Below are 15,304 nucleotides of genomic sequence, written 5' to 3' on the forward strand. Positions count from 1 at the left end.
CACCAGATATATACCCCTGCCGGCCCGCCCGCTCCTCAGTTCCTTCTTGCCGGCTACTCCGACAGTGGGGAAGGAGGGCGGGTGTGGAATGGATATGAGCAACACATCTCGAAAAACAACAGTTACAAAGGTGAGTAACCGTCTTTTCTTCTTCGAGTGCTTGCTCATATCCATTCCAGTTAGGTGACTCCCAAGCCTTACCTAGGCGGTGGGGTCGGAGTGAGAGGTCGCGGCCTGGAGCACTGCAGATCCAAAAGCAGCAGCATCTCTGGACTGCTGGACCAGGGCATAATGCGAAGCAAATGTATGAACAGATGACCAGGTCGCTGCCCTACAGATTTCTTGAATGGGCACTCGGGAGAGGAAGGCCAGCGAGGATGCCTGTGCTCTGGTAGAGTGAGCAGTCACACGGCCCGACGGAAGTTGGGCCAAGTCGTAGCAGGTCCTGATGCAGGACGTAACCCATGACGATAACCTCTGAGAGGAGATCGGCAGCCCCTTGACCCTGTCCGCTACTGCCACGAATACCTGAGGGGACCTGCGGAAGGGTTTTGTCCTGTCCATGTAAAAGGCTAGCGCCCGTCGGACATCTAGCGAGTGGAGCTGCTGCTCCCTGCGGGACGAATGGGGCTTAGGGAAGAAAACTGGGAGGAAAATCTCTTGGTTGACATGGAAAGCTGAGATCACCTTGGGAAGAAAGGCAGGGTGCGGCCTCAGCTGTACCTTATCCTTGTGGAAGACCGTATACGGTGGGTCCACCGTGAGGGCCCTCAGCTCTGACACCCTTCTAGCTGAGGTAATGGCCACAAGGAAGGCGGTTTTCCATGAGAGGTAAAGTAGGGAGCAGGTAGCTAATGGCTCGAAAGGAGGGGCCATGAGCCGGGACAGGACCAGGTTGAGGTCCCATGAGGGGGCCGGAGGGCGAATTTGGGGATAGAGCCTCTCCAGCCCCTTCAGGAATCTCGCCACCATGGGGTGAGAGAAAACAGAACAGCCGTCCACGCCAGGATGAAAAGCGGAGATGGCAGCGAGGTGAACTCGTAGGGACGACAATGACAGCCCCTGGGTCTTAAGGGACCAGACGTAGTCCAGAAGAGTGGTGACGGGAACCTCCATAGGGCGAAGAGCTTTCTCTGCACACCAGCAGGAGAAGCACTTCCACTTGGCTGTATAAGTCGCTCTGGTGGAAGGCTTTCTGCTGCCCAAGAGAACCTCGTGGACCGGGGTGGAGCACTGCAACTCAGAGTCAGTCAACCATGGAGGAGCCACGCCGTGAGGTGGAGCGACGGAAGGTCCGGGTGACGGAGCCTGCTGTGGTCCTGCGTGATGAGATCCCGATGAAGAGGTAGGGTAACTGAGTTGGTCACTAAGAGGTCCAACAACACGGGGTACCAGTGCTGTCTGGCCCATGCCGGAGCTATGAGAATCAATTGGACTTTGTCCCTGCGCACCTTGATTAGAACTCTGTGAATCAGGGGAATGGGCGGGAAAGCATAATGGAGGTGTGTTGTCCAAGGGATCAGGAATGCATCCGCGAGAGACCCGGGCTCCCGACCCTGGAAGGAGCAGAATGTTCGACACTTCCTGTTCACCCGGGATGCGAAGAGGTCTATCCGGGGATGACCCCACCTCTGGAAGAGTGAGAGGGCGACGTCCGGACGGAGGGACCACTCGTGTGAGAGGAAGGATCTGCTCAGCCGATCCGCTAGGGTATTCCGCACTCCGGGAAGGTAGGAGGCGGAAAGGTGAATAGAATGGGCTATGCAGAACTCCCAGAGACATATCGCCTCCAGACAGAGGGGAGAGGACCTGGTGCCACCCTGCTTGTTGATGTAGAACATGGTCGTCGTGTTGTCGGTGAACACCGCAACACAACGACCGTGGAGGAGATGAACAAATGCTTGACAAGCAAGGCGGACCGCTCTTAACTCCCGTACGTTGATGTGGAGGTTGATCTCTTGCGGGGTCCACAAGCCCTGAGTTCTCTGAGTGCCGCAGTGAGCTCCCCAGCCCAGGTCGGAAGCGTCTGTGGTTAGGGATGCGGAAGGCTGGGGCGGACGGAACGGGAGCCCCGCACAGACTACGGATCGGTCCAGCCACCAGTGTAGAGAGTCCAGCACCGCCTGAGGGACGGTGACGACTGTATCCAATGACCGTCTGGTCGGTCGATATTGGGTAATCAGCCATGTTTGAAGGGGCCTCATGCGGAGACGGGCGTGCGCTGTTACAAACGTGCAGGCCGCCATGTGGCCTAATAGGGCCAGACACGTTCGGATTGAGGTCAGCGGGGCCGCTCGCAACCGGAGAATAATGTCTGACAATGACCGGAACCTGGGCAGGGGTAACAAGGCCCTGGCGAGGGCAGAGTCTAGAACAGCTCCGATAAACTCTATCTGCTGCGTGGGGAGTAGAGTGGACTTGTCGGCATTGATTACGAGGCCCAAGGCAGCAAAGAGGGTGCTGATCCTGGCGACATGATCTCTGACCTGTTGCTCCGACGTACCCCGGATCAGCCAGTCGTCCAGGTAGGGGAAGACGTGGATATGGCAGCGTCAGAGGTGAGCGACGACTACTGCCATACATTTTGTAAATACTCGTGGGGCCGTAGAGAGGCCAAATGGGAGGACCGCAAATTGATAGTGCTGGCGGTCGGCCACAAAGCGGAGGAAACGCCTGTGATGGGGGGCGATAGCAATGTGAAAATAGGCATCCTGCATATTGAGGGCGGCGTACCAGTCTCCGGGATCCAGGGACGGGATGATAGTTCCAAGGGACACCATGCGGAACTTCAACTTCACGATGTACTTGTTGAGTTCCTGCAGGTCGAGGATGGGCCTGACACCGCCCTTGGATTTGGGGATCAGGAAATAGCGGGAGTAAAACCCCTTGCCCTTCTCGTTCTCTGGAACCGCCTCTATGGCTCCTTTGGCCAGGAGCGTGTGCACTTCCTGACGGAGGAATTGCTCGTGAGAGGGGTCCCTGAAGAGGGACGGGGAAGGAGGGTGGGGGGGAAGGAGGGCGGGGGTGAGGAAAACTGCAGGCGATAACCGTCCTGTATCGTGTGTAGGACACAGCGGTCCAATGTTATTTGGGACCACGCCAGGAGGAAAAAGGAAAGGCGGTTGGAAAACTGCGGTAAAGGATCCGTAAGGGAAACTGGTACTGCGCCCTCGGGCGCACCTTCAAAATGAAGGCTTAGGCCCTGGGGGGGCCTTAGCGGAGCCCTGGCTTTGTCCCGCTTGATCTTCCGACTGCCTGCGGCGGTTGTTCCTGCCCCGGCGTCGTGAGGGGTCCTGTCTCGGGCGGAACGGGGGGTATGGACGCCACTGCTGCTGCTGGTTATGTTGTCTGAAGGGCCTGCGATGGGTCGCCAGAGTATGCATTCCGAGCGACTTTATGATGACCCTGTTATCTTTTAGGTCCTTCAGCCTAGGGTCAGTCTTGTCCGAAAACAGGCCCTGGCCTTCGAAGGGGAGGTCCTGGATCATGTGCTGGAGCTCCGGCGGAAGGCCGGAGATCTGCAGCCATGAGATGCGCCGCATCATGAGCCCGGAAGCCAGGGTTCACGCGGCCGAGTCAGCGGCATCAAGGGAGGCCTGGAGTGATGTTCTCGCCACCTTCTTGCCCTCGTCCAGGATGGTGGAAAACTCCTGGCGTGCGTCCTGTGGCAAGAGCTCCGCAAACTTCTCAGTCGCTACCCAGGTGTTAAAGGAGTAGCGGCTGAGGAGGGCCTGCTGGTTGGATACACGGAGCTGCAGAGCCCCTGCCGAATAGACCTTGCGGCCCAAAAGGTCCATGCGCCTGGCCTTCTTTGACTTAGGCGCCGGGGCCTCCTGTCCGTGGTGATCCCTGTCGTTCACCGACTGGACCACCAATGAGCAGGGAGTCGGGTGAACGTACAAATATTCATACCCTTTAGATGGGGCCATGTATTTCCGCTCCACCCCCCGAGCGGTTGGGGGAATGGAGGCCGGTGACTGCCAGATGTTATTGGCATTATTTTGTATAGTCTTTATGAAAGGCAAGGCAACCCTGGTTGGCGCATCGGCTGCCAGGATGCTCACCACTGGGTCCTCCACTTCCTCTACCTCCTCCGCCTGTAGGTTTAGGTTTTGAGCCACTCGGCGGAGGAGATCCTGGTGTGCCCTTAAATCCAATGGCGGGGGGCTGGAGGATGAGGTACCGGCCACCGCCTCATCCGGGGATGAAGATGAGGAGATTCCGGGCAACAGAGTATCCACGGGGGGTTGTGAAAGGGGCTGCACCTCGGTATCCTGAGGGAGCTCCGGGTCCCAGGAAGTGTCCTCCGTTTGCGGAGAAAGGGGTGGCCTGGACACCGTAGCCTCCGGTGGTCTACGCTCCGCCAATGGACGGGGGGTGATGTGTTGAGGACCTTGTGTCTGGGCGTATGTCCGCGGGGTCCAGAACCCCCACTGTGGATGTCCTCGATCTTGCTCCGGGAAGCGGTTTTCGTGCCTGTCGAGAGTCTTGTCATAGGCACTATCATCGAGGGAGGAGACGGAGGGCTCCGTAGCAGGCCAGGGAGGCGCTGAGCTGGAATGGTACAGCGCCGCCGGTGCCGCGACTGATGTTCCCCTCGGTGCCGAGGCTCGGTGCTGTGACTCATACCGGGACCGGGACCGAGAGCGGCGTGATGACCTGCGCCGAGATCTCGACCTAGAGCGGGAGCGACGTCGATGCCTAGAGCGGGATCACGACCCTCTGGAGACCCGGTGCCGAGACGGCAATGGAGACCGGGACCTACCACCAGCGCGGTGCTGGGAGGTCGACCGGGTTCGGGACCTGCCACCGGTTCGGTGCCGGGAGATCGACCACGGTGCCGAACGCCGAGGCGAACGACTCCTGGAGGCTCAGTGCCGATGGTGTGACGAAGCCGATCGGGACCGGCCAGATGGTGATCGGTGCCGCGAGTACGACCGGCACCGTCTGGGCGATCGGTGCCGGGACTCCGAGCGGTGCCCCGAGCGTGAGCGGTCGCGCCTTCGGGGTGATCGGCGTCGGGACGCGGGAGAGGACGGACGAAGCATCAGCTTGCCCTTGGATATGATGCGTCCCGTGGGTGGCGGCTGTGGTTGAGTTGGCTCCGTGAGAGCAATCAAGTCCCGAGCCGAGGCGAAAGTCTCCGGCATTGACAGGACCCTTAGCTCGACCCCTGATCGTATTGGGGAGCTAGGAGGAGCTGGACTCGACGGACCCTCCGGGCCCGGAGTCGACAGTCCTGCAGGCGGTGCCACGGCTAAGGTAGGAGCCGGGCGGTCCACTCAGGCCTGCCTGGGTGTGGAGACAGACGTTGAGGGACGTAGGTCTGTCCCCGGTGCCGGAGATGGTCGGTGCCGGGGAGTCTTGCCGGTGCCGGCGCGGTCCAGTGCCGGAGCCGAAGCGGTGGACTGCGCTGCTGGTGCCGGAGAGAGAGCCGCTTCCATGAGGAGGGCGCGGAGACGTTGGTCTCTCTCCTTTTTAGTGCGCGGCTTAAAGGCCTTACAAATGCAGCACTTGTCACTAATGTGCGATTCCCCCAGGCACTTCAGGCACGCGTCGTGGGGGTCGCTTGTAGGCATCGTCTTCTTGCAAGTCGAGCACTGTTTAAACCCTGGCGAGCCAGGCATGGGCCCGGTGCCGGGGAGGGCAACAGCCCACCCACAGGCAACGTTCAATAACTATTTACAAAAACTTAACTAACTACAACTATACTGAAAAGGTAACTATAACTAACTGAGAAAAAAAGTTTTAGAAGCTAAACGACGAGGAGAACTAGGGACGTGGAGGTCAGCGAACCGCACTCCACAGTTCCAGCGACCGACACCGCGGTAAGAAGGAACTGAGGAGCGGGCGGGCCGGCAGGGGTGTCATGGTGGCGCCACTCTAGGGGGCGACCTGCCGGCCCACTTGAGTTGCTAGGGTAAAAAGTTTCCGGCAGACGTGCACGCGCGGCGCGCACACCTAACTGGAATGGATATGAGCAAGCACTCGAAGAAGAACAAAGTATTACAAAGCTTTAAAATAATCTTGAAAGCATTTAATTAAAGCTTTATTTGAATTTACACATTTCCATGGAATGCTGCAGATTCAAAGAAAAAATAACCCATGAAAAACAAATGAATGCAAATAGAATGTTGCTATTGTCCATGCTGAATAAAATATAAAGGACAAACTGCAGAAATAGTGAAAAATACATTCGATTTTTAAAAAATAAACAGTTTTAGTTATTCTAAACCAGGGGCGAGCAAACTTCTTGCACTGAGGGCCACATCTGGGTGGGGAAATTGTATGCAGGGCCAGGGCAGGCGACTGGGGTACGGGAGGGAGTGCAGGGTGTGGGAGGGGGTGCGATGTGCAGGTAGGGGCTCAGGGCAACGGACTGGGGCAGAGGAGGAGTGCGGGTATATGAGGGGGTTCAGGAAAGGGGGTTATAGGGTACAGGAGGGGTGCAGGGTGAGGCAGGGGACTCAAAGCAGGGAGTTAGGGAGCAGGAGGGGCACGAGGTGCAGGCAGGGGGCTTAGAGCAGGGAGTTGGGGGGCGGGGTGCAGGACGGGTTCGAGCTCCGGCCTGGCGCTGCTTACGTAAAGCAGCTCCAGGGTGGCAGCGCATGCACCGGGGCCAGGGCAGGATCCCTGTCTGCCTGCCCTGTCCCTGTGCCGCTCCAGGAAACGCTGCAGCCCCTGGGCGAGAGGGAATGAAGGACTCTGCAAGTGCTGCCCTTGCCACGCCTCCAGGTACCTCCTCCAAAGCTCTCATTGGCCGCAGCTCCCCATTCCTGGCCAATGGGAGCTGCAGGGGGCGGTGCCTGGAGGGAAGGGCAATACACAGCACCACAGGGGGCAATCCCGCGGGCCGGATCCAAAGCCCCGAGGGGCCAGATCCAGCCCGTAGTTTGCCCACCCATTCTAAACCCAAGCAAGCAAATTTGTTTTTGCAATATGATTTTCATTTGAGTTAACCCTAGTGAAATGCTTCTTAAAATGAATTGGTTCACATATAATATGACAAAATATTGTATTTAAGTCATGATAGTAAAGATATTAAATAATTTTTTACCTTGTTTTTAATCAGCTTTGCTCGTTGAGCAAAATTAAGGGTAGACAGAGTTTCACCAAAACATCTAGATCCAGGATGAACATTTGCAATTATGCATGTTTTTGCATTACCTCCAAGGGAATCCTGTTTGAAAAATATGAAAATAGGCTTAAATTGAAGATTTTTTGTTACAGCTAGAAATTAATAATTCTTTCACAAGTTGTCTGGTATGTAATTTTAGACTAGAATGGGTTTACTTGAAAAATCTCTACATTTGTTTGTGAAGCTTTATTTCAAAGCTGGTTATGAAAGGAGGACACAACCTTAAATATAAATAAGAGTTTAGTTTCAAGAACCTTAATCTTGTTATATTGTGAAGGGATTTGTAATTAAACGAGGATCATTTCAGAAATTTAGAACGGGGCAGTGTGCTATCATTGGCAAAAGGAGACTCAGGAAATCTGTAATGAGATATCAAATATTTCGCTTTAGAATTCTGGTCAATAGCAATTGAAAGTTATTACCACCTTGAAGGCCAGCCATTTGGCTACCTATGTGAAATATGTTGATTACCTGGCTATATTTTCTACTGGATAAGCATCATCATCACAAAAACATCACTCACAGACACTTGTTGGTAGTCTTAGCAGACAGGCTGGAAACTGACTGATCAAAGAGACAACTAACTTCTCCCTGTTAGTTATAGATCTTTAGATATGTTAGTATTATTTGTTGAGTGCTGGCAGTGCACTTATATCTGTACAGAATAGAACAGCTAAGGTATCACCTAAGGCACTTGCAATCTAAGACCCCAGTCCTGCAAGAAGACTCTCAAACTTCAGTGGTGTTCTGTTTGGGGGTAAGGATCTGTTGTTGTGGATCTCTTTATAAAAAGAGTGGGTAACAAGAAAACAATGGACACAGACAGAATTTCAACTTTTTATACTTATATGAATGAGAGAGAAAGAAAAATTCTTAAAATAGAGCATTAAGACCAACAGATTGCATGGAAAAAGTGTTTGGAGAAGGAATGGGTAGAATGCTGTCATAGTGGAATAAGGAACAAATGTCTGCGACATCACTAATACTACCATGGATTGCAATCAAACTTGGTATTTGATGTCATAGAATGAATTCTGGTTAGTGATGGTATTCAACAGAGAACACTGGAATTCACTCAATCCTCATAACTGCTTTGCAGTTTCTCTTTAAAAGAGCCCTTCATACAATGAGAATACTCGTCTTCTAATCTTCAGGAAGTTTCTGTCACTAATACCAGCTACATCTTCCTAACATTTGGTGTGGCTACTTTAAGGATAGATAAAATCTTTAAGGTTAGAAGCATTTCATGTCAGTGACTATTACACTTCTATGATATACAGGCTTTTCCATACTGCAGGGGAATAGCGCTTATCCTCCATGCTCATTAAAATAGATTAGCATACACACACACACACTAAAATAAAAGCACAGATAACTGAAGACATTCATTGCATCAATATCAATTTGATATTATCAATATCTTTGTCAAAGTTTCTCTTTTTCCTTCTTCAAAAAAAACCTTTGAGCAGAGAAACGCTGAAAAGTGTGTTTTTCAGATCCTTACAATTCATCCTAAGACCTTACTACAGGCAAAATGATAATTTAAAATCCTATGGCATGTAGAAATTGATTTTCCAGGAAATGTTAGCAACAGTGAAAGCAAGCAGCCCAATTTTACAGAACTGAGCTCAGTTTCTCTTCTCAGTATAAAAATCTTTTTAAAACTATTAAATGAAAACTGAACATTATATGTTACCCGTAGTAGAAAAGTGAGCTTTGAGTCCCTGTAGCAAATGTGCCTTTGTTTTCCATTACCCACATCAACAAGCGCTGTGATCACTTGGCCCAGGCAGCTTAATGACCGGTTTATGTTACCTGCCTCCTAAAACATACAAGAGAGTGTAAGTGAGAAGACAACTGTCCTGATTAAAACAAGGTGTTTTTTAAAAAAATCTTTAACTGAAGAGAAAAATAAAGTAACCACAGATATGCAGCACCAACCTTTAACCTGACTCCTTCAGTATGGGTATCTTTTTGTCTCTCAGACCCTGCCAAATCCACCAAGTTCAGCTGGGAGGATCGGATGTTAACAACCTCACCGTTCTTCTCCATTGAATCTACAGTAATAGTGAAGACCGCATGCGATCTTGAGGATTCTCTGTTCATTGAGGTAGATGCTACACGGCGATTTCTCCAGCCCATAGTTAACACCTAAACAGCAAGAAGAGACAGCAAATAGCACCATCTAGTGTATTTCAGAGTGATCCCAATACTCAGATACAATGGGGGAGACAGAGTAAATATATTCCAGTATGAGGCCTTTCAATAAACCATTACAACTACTGACTTTTAGCACCAGAATATCTTCATATAAAAATTTAATACAGTTGGAAATCCTAATGAGTATCACAGTGTTTATGATTTGAACATCAGCTTATAGATTTAGAAATAATTATTCACTTTCTTTCACTCTTGTCAATCCAATTCCATGTTTAGACTATAGAAATTGTAAAAAATTGCTGTGCTACATTTTGACTGCCAACTCACTGATATGACTTTCCAAGTCTTTGCTATATAAAATATCCTTCTGTTTTCCAAAGTTCTATTTCCCCTTTTTATGTTTTTATAGAAATATGTTAACACTGTACAAATAAAACCTTTTAAAATCACAGACAAGCCATGTGCTCTGATCATTAGAAGAGTAAGGCTTACTCAACACCTGGAAGTACAGTGTGAAGGATATCTGGAACAACAGTGTAGTGGGACAAAGAAACCTGCTACTATACCACTGAGGTCCACTGCAAACATCAGCAGATGATTAACATCAGTGCATTTTTATACTCCCCAAATCCTACAACTTTCATAATCTCTAACATTCATCTAGGACTGATGTGGAACATGCATGCTTTGGAAAAAAGTTAGAACAAACAAAATATTTTTCTGTTTATAGATGTTCTATTTCTACAAAATATTTTTCAAAAGATACCAGCATTTTATTTGTAGGCACTTTAATTTTTGCTAGAGCTAATACTGTACAATGTTGCTGATAGAACAATGTCCAGATATCAAACAGCATGAAACAGACTACCTGATATGCTTCAGCAGCGGAGGTTAACACCTGCTCCACAGCACCGACGACAAAGACTCCCTTCTTGATATGTTCCCTGAGAAAGAGTCCAGCTGAAGCAGAATCCAGCAAGTCAAATATCTGTTCATTGTAGATTTCAATAAACGAGCACTTACAGAGAAAACTCTTACCAGTACCGGCCTGTAAAACATGAAAATTTTCTATTATAGATGTACAGCTTTTATGAGACCTGGTCTCTAACACAGTATGGCAGCGGTTTGTTTCACTTCCTTCATAAAGGTATAAAGTTATTGTTGATGTATATTGTACCTTAACACCATTTATAGTGCCCAAAGGACAATTTTTTTTTACCTCGAAAGATAGCTACTTTCAGTATAGAAATTTAAATCTTTCCATTGGCACTTGTAGCTATCAATATACAAAGGATACTATAATAAATGTAAACTGGTAAAGTAGATGCAAGACAGCTATAACACATGAAACTTGAGCACTAATCAAAATTTAATTTATTCAGCTACTTCATAAGCAAGACATTCCTATGACCTCAGTAATACAAAAGTTTTACCTTTTCTTTTTCACGTTCAATTAGAAAAAAGAGATATTCAAAGCTTCGAGGAATAACTCCTCTCAGGTTGTGTGTGAAATTATCAGAGTCAGATGGCCCTAAAGAGATTTAATTAAAAACATTTAGTGGTTTAATTAAGAAACGCTATTCAACAACAGCAGTTGGTTGGTACTTATATATACCATTATACAAAACTGCAACTACCAGTCTTTTAACCAATCATTCACAGCAAAACAAAGAAAGAAGAAATCAAGTTATTTCTCGAAAAATCAGTTGATTTTGCTTTGTCAACTGACATTTAAAAAGATGTAAATTAAATTAGTGCCTGTGAACGGCTGAGAGATTTACAGCTCTGGATACTAAAGTCTATTTATTCAGAGAATAGGTGCACACACGGACCAAGAAGTTGCAGTGCAAACTTCCTACCAATGTGCCTGCCTCAACCATGGTCTGCAGACACCATTTCAAGTATTGAAAGTAATTCAGTTGCCTTGTTCATCCAAATCTTAGCAAGTCCCTGAGCCATGCACTCCCTTCAGTTTAGGGTTTTGGCAACTGTCCCTCTTTAAAAGTAAAAAGGGAGACTGACTAACTGTTGTATTTAAAATAACCAGTGCTATGAATAGCACAAGAATAATGTAAACTCCTTTTATATACAGATGGACCTTTAAATTCAAGATTGGGAAGGCAGCCTTTTTGAAAACGTCCATATATCTCTATCTATATTTAACATAGAAAAGAGGTACCTACCACAGTATTTTTCCCAGAAAGTGAGGGGTTGGGAACCAAAAAAGGGAAACAAAAAGATGTTTTTAAATTTTTCTAAAACTACTCGACTACAAACATTTGATTTTATTGGGCTATTTACTTCAGCTGGAAAATAGGGAATGGACTTTTTCACCTCAAAGAAAAGAGGGCAAGATGGTACCCATCCCCATTCTCTGGGAATGTTGTGAGAAAGACAGAAACTGCACTAAGAGTGCTATGCAATCCCAAAAGCAGTAAGATTAAAAAATTATCTGCAGACGAAGGTAAAACCAAATCACATAATTTACAGAGCATAAAAAAAGTTCTAAAACTAAACCATATCTCAAAACTAGTATTGAGAAAAAATCTTTATATAAATGAGTCTTTTATACACTTACCCATCATAGTAAAAGTCTTCCCTGACCCAGTTTGGCCACTAAAGAAAAAGAAGAGAACAAACAAAAATCTCAAATAAGCAAAATTTATTCTAGCAGTGACATCCCTCATTGATCTGCATCTTTCATGCAAATTGGCAGTTTGACATGGACAAATTATTTCTCATAAGCTGAAGATGTAAAAACACATTGTAAACTCGAAGTCTATTACTGTGGTAAGTAGTGTTGTTGCAACCATGTTGGTTCCATGGTATTAGAGAAGAAGCTTTGTGTAAGCTTGAAAGCTTTTCTCTGTCACCAACAGAAGTTGGTCCAATAAAAGATATTACCTTAATGGCCCTAATGCCCTGAGACCAACATAACTACAACCACACTGCATCAGATAGATAGCCTCAGAAATACTGATTTAGAAATTAAATACTCTTCTACAAGCCAGTTGCAAAAAGTTTCACCATGTCACACTTTGGAATGCTGTATCAAGTGAGAAGGCAGCTTTTTTTTTTTTTTTAAACAAATACACCAGAGTATGAGGTTATACCCTGATACTTAAGTTGGTATTCATTCATGTGAGTAATTTTTTACAACTCATGTTTAATATGAAATAAATATAAATGTCTTACTATGCAAAGATGGTTCCATTGTAACCATTCATACAAGATTCAACGATGTTTTTGGCTACACTTGAAAACACTGCCTCCTGATGAGAAAAAGGACAAGGAAGCTGGCATTAAGGTTTCATAAACATGAAAGACTTTCTACAACACTTTCTTCCCCAGTATTTTCCACACTATAAGAAAATTATAAAACAATGTTACATACAGAACTGTGTGTGTTTATATATTAAATGATACATAGCCAGGCTAGATGCATCAAATGACTACATCCCCTCCCACCCCCCAAAGCAAATGCACCAACAATAGGCCACACAACCCTTTACTAATGCTGACTGCAAAACAGATAAGTGAACTTTGTTATGGTACTGAATCAATTGCTCAGTGTTATAGAACTGAATTGCCTAACTACTACTCCCATCTATTGTCATGTATTATTCTGTTAAGCCTACAGGGCTTCAGTGATAATTTGCTTATACAGAATGTTTCTCTAGCAGCGTCATACATTATAGGCCCATAATAGCCTATCTATCATTAAGCACAATTTCCCACCAATTTCATTGTACAAATGCAAAGAGCAATTCTTAAGAAAACTTTAAAAAAAGAAAAATTCTTAAAGCAGTGGAGAGGAAAATGAATTTGCCATTATAGCGTAACTATAACTGAGCTTTGCCAGCCTGGTTACTGTAAAAATCAGGGAAAGAGATACTGATAAAGATATTGTATAGTTATTGCAACCATTTTTTTGTATTTTAGTGAGCTTGTCACTTTAAAGACATTACCTGGGTTGTGTCTATATTTGCAACATGATCAAAAGTGAAGATCTTGGGCTCAGGCTTTGAATGTAGACGAAGAGTGTTTGATGAAAGAACTGATAAGCACAAGCCTTGATCCCCATCAGCTAATGCAGCTCCCTCTGAAGGGGGACGTACTCTCACATAGACCTTGATGGCATCACCTTCCGTACTAATGAAGGAATATTTATATATAAGGTTGTCTGAAAACATGTCTGTCAGCTACTTGAGAAAATATATGAAATTAGAGAAGTCAGACTGAGTGGAGAAACTCATGCAGAGGTTTATCCTGAAGTTGCACTAAACTAGATAACCTCTATAAGAGATTAGGAACAGACCTACTGCAGGGGGCTTATTAACCCATATCTGTTTAATGCAAAGTTTCCTGCACCTTCCTCTGAAGCATTTGGTGGTGGCCACTGTAGGAAACAGGATACTTGGTTAAATGGGCCACGAGTCTGATCCAGTAAGCCAATTCCTATGTTCCTAATCACTATTATACATTTAACTGGTATGTCCTTCAAAAAATTAGTCCAAATACAGTTTTGCATATGATCATTTCATGATATTAAAAGGGATCCCCTGAAAGTTTAACATACTGCAATAAAAATACACATTACGGTAGAAGACTCTTGTTCTTGGGTCAGCAGAGATGACAGCCTCAAACTTGGGTATGTTAACTGCGTCACTCCTGAATGCTTTTCTAGGGCTTGGCTACACTTGCAGATGTTGAGCACTGGGAGTTAAACCAGCCTTCAGAGACCACGGCAGGGAAAACGCTGCTGTGTGTTTACTGTTAGCTGCAAGCGCACTGGCGTGGCCACATTAGCAGCTCATGCAGTGCCACAAAGAGCAGTGCATTGTGGAAGCTACCCTAGCGTGCAAGTGGCTGCAGCGTGCTTTTCAACTGTGGGGGTGCAGAGTGTGGCAGGGTGTGTGCTGTGTGTATGTGGGGGAAGAGTGTGTGTTTTGGGAGGCAAAGAGTATGGCCTGGTCCACACTACAGCGTTAAATCGATTTAAACAGCGTTAAATCGATTTAAACAGCGTTAAATCGATTTAAACAGCGTTAAATCGATTTAACGATTTAAAATCGATTTCTGTACTCCTCCCCAACGAGAGGAGTAACCCTAAAATCGATATTACTATATCGATTTAGGATTAGTGTGGATGGAAATTGAAGTTATTGGTCTCATTCTTTTACTGAGCTACTCAGAGTGCACCGCTCCGGAAATCGATGGTAGCCTAGGACCATGGACGCACACCACCGAATCAATGTGCCCTAGTGTGGACGCGTAAAATCGATTTTATAAAACCAGTTTTAATAATTTCGATTTTATGCTGTAGTGTAGACGTGGCGTATGTCAGCATGCTGTCTTGTAAGTTCAGACAGCAACAGATTCCCCTGCCACCCCCCCCCCCCCATACTCACAACAGCAGCATTCCACAGTAATGGTGTGCTTTGTCCTGGAGCACATAAGCATGCCAGCCATCAGAAATGGAGCTTTGAAAGGGGACATCCACATGCCTGCAGCCGAGTTCAAAACAATGGCAGCTTGACTTCAAGGGATTATGGGACGTTTCTGGAGGCTAATCACAGCACAGTAATGCAACATGTTGTCCACACTGACAGCTGAGCGTTTCAGCAGGGACACAGCAAGCTTTATGCTTCTTGTGGAGGTGGATTACGAGGAGCGCTCCAGCTGCAGGGTCCAGGCACTCTAAATGCCATGCCAATGTGGATACCTTGGGAGTTAGGGCGCCTGGGGCTAATTTAATGTGCTCTAACTTGCAAGTGTAGCCAAGCCCCTAGAAACTGATTATAGAACTAGCATTATAGAACTAGCATTATAGAACTAGCATTATAGAACTGAACTTGCTTAAAGGAAAAAAATATGGTTGGAATAACTAAATATGAAAGTGGGAGGGATAATTGCAGTATCAAATGATGGGATGAATTGAAACAATACATCATATACATATCAGACTTTCCCCATACAGTCTTTTAATGTTAGTATATGAGAAAT

At 46.8% G+C, this 15,304-nt stretch overlaps 1 protein-coding gene across 2 annotated transcripts in view; it reads right to left on the bottom strand.

Annotated features, from left to right (window-relative positions):
* The window catches only part of KIF15 (kinesin family member 15), a 63,097-nt gene that overhangs the window by 45,842 nt on the left and 1,951 nt on the right, over positions 1-15,304 (bottom strand). For both annotated transcript variants that reach the window (XM_030551178.1, XM_030551179.1), the window contains exons 3-10: positions 13,267-13,450; positions 12,494-12,570; positions 11,877-11,914; positions 10,732-10,829; positions 10,167-10,346; positions 9,080-9,289; positions 8,835-8,960; positions 7,058-7,180 (exon numbers count right to left, since the gene is read on the bottom strand). In XM_030551178.1, coding sequence (XP_030407038.1) covers positions 7,058-7,180; positions 8,835-8,960; positions 9,080-9,289; positions 10,167-10,346; positions 10,732-10,829; positions 11,877-11,914; positions 12,494-12,570; positions 13,267-13,450 — 1,036 coding nt within the window. The remainder of the gene's footprint in view (positions 1-7,057; positions 7,181-8,834; positions 8,961-9,079; positions 9,290-10,166; positions 10,347-10,731; positions 10,830-11,876; positions 11,915-12,493; positions 12,571-13,266; positions 13,451-15,304) is intronic.

The sequence above is a fragment of the Gopherus evgoodei genome, chromosome 2 (assembly GCF_007399415.2).
Source record: "Gopherus evgoodei ecotype Sinaloan lineage chromosome 2, rGopEvg1_v1.p, whole genome shotgun sequence".
NCBI lineage: Eukaryota > Metazoa > Chordata > Testudines > Testudinidae > Gopherus > Gopherus evgoodei.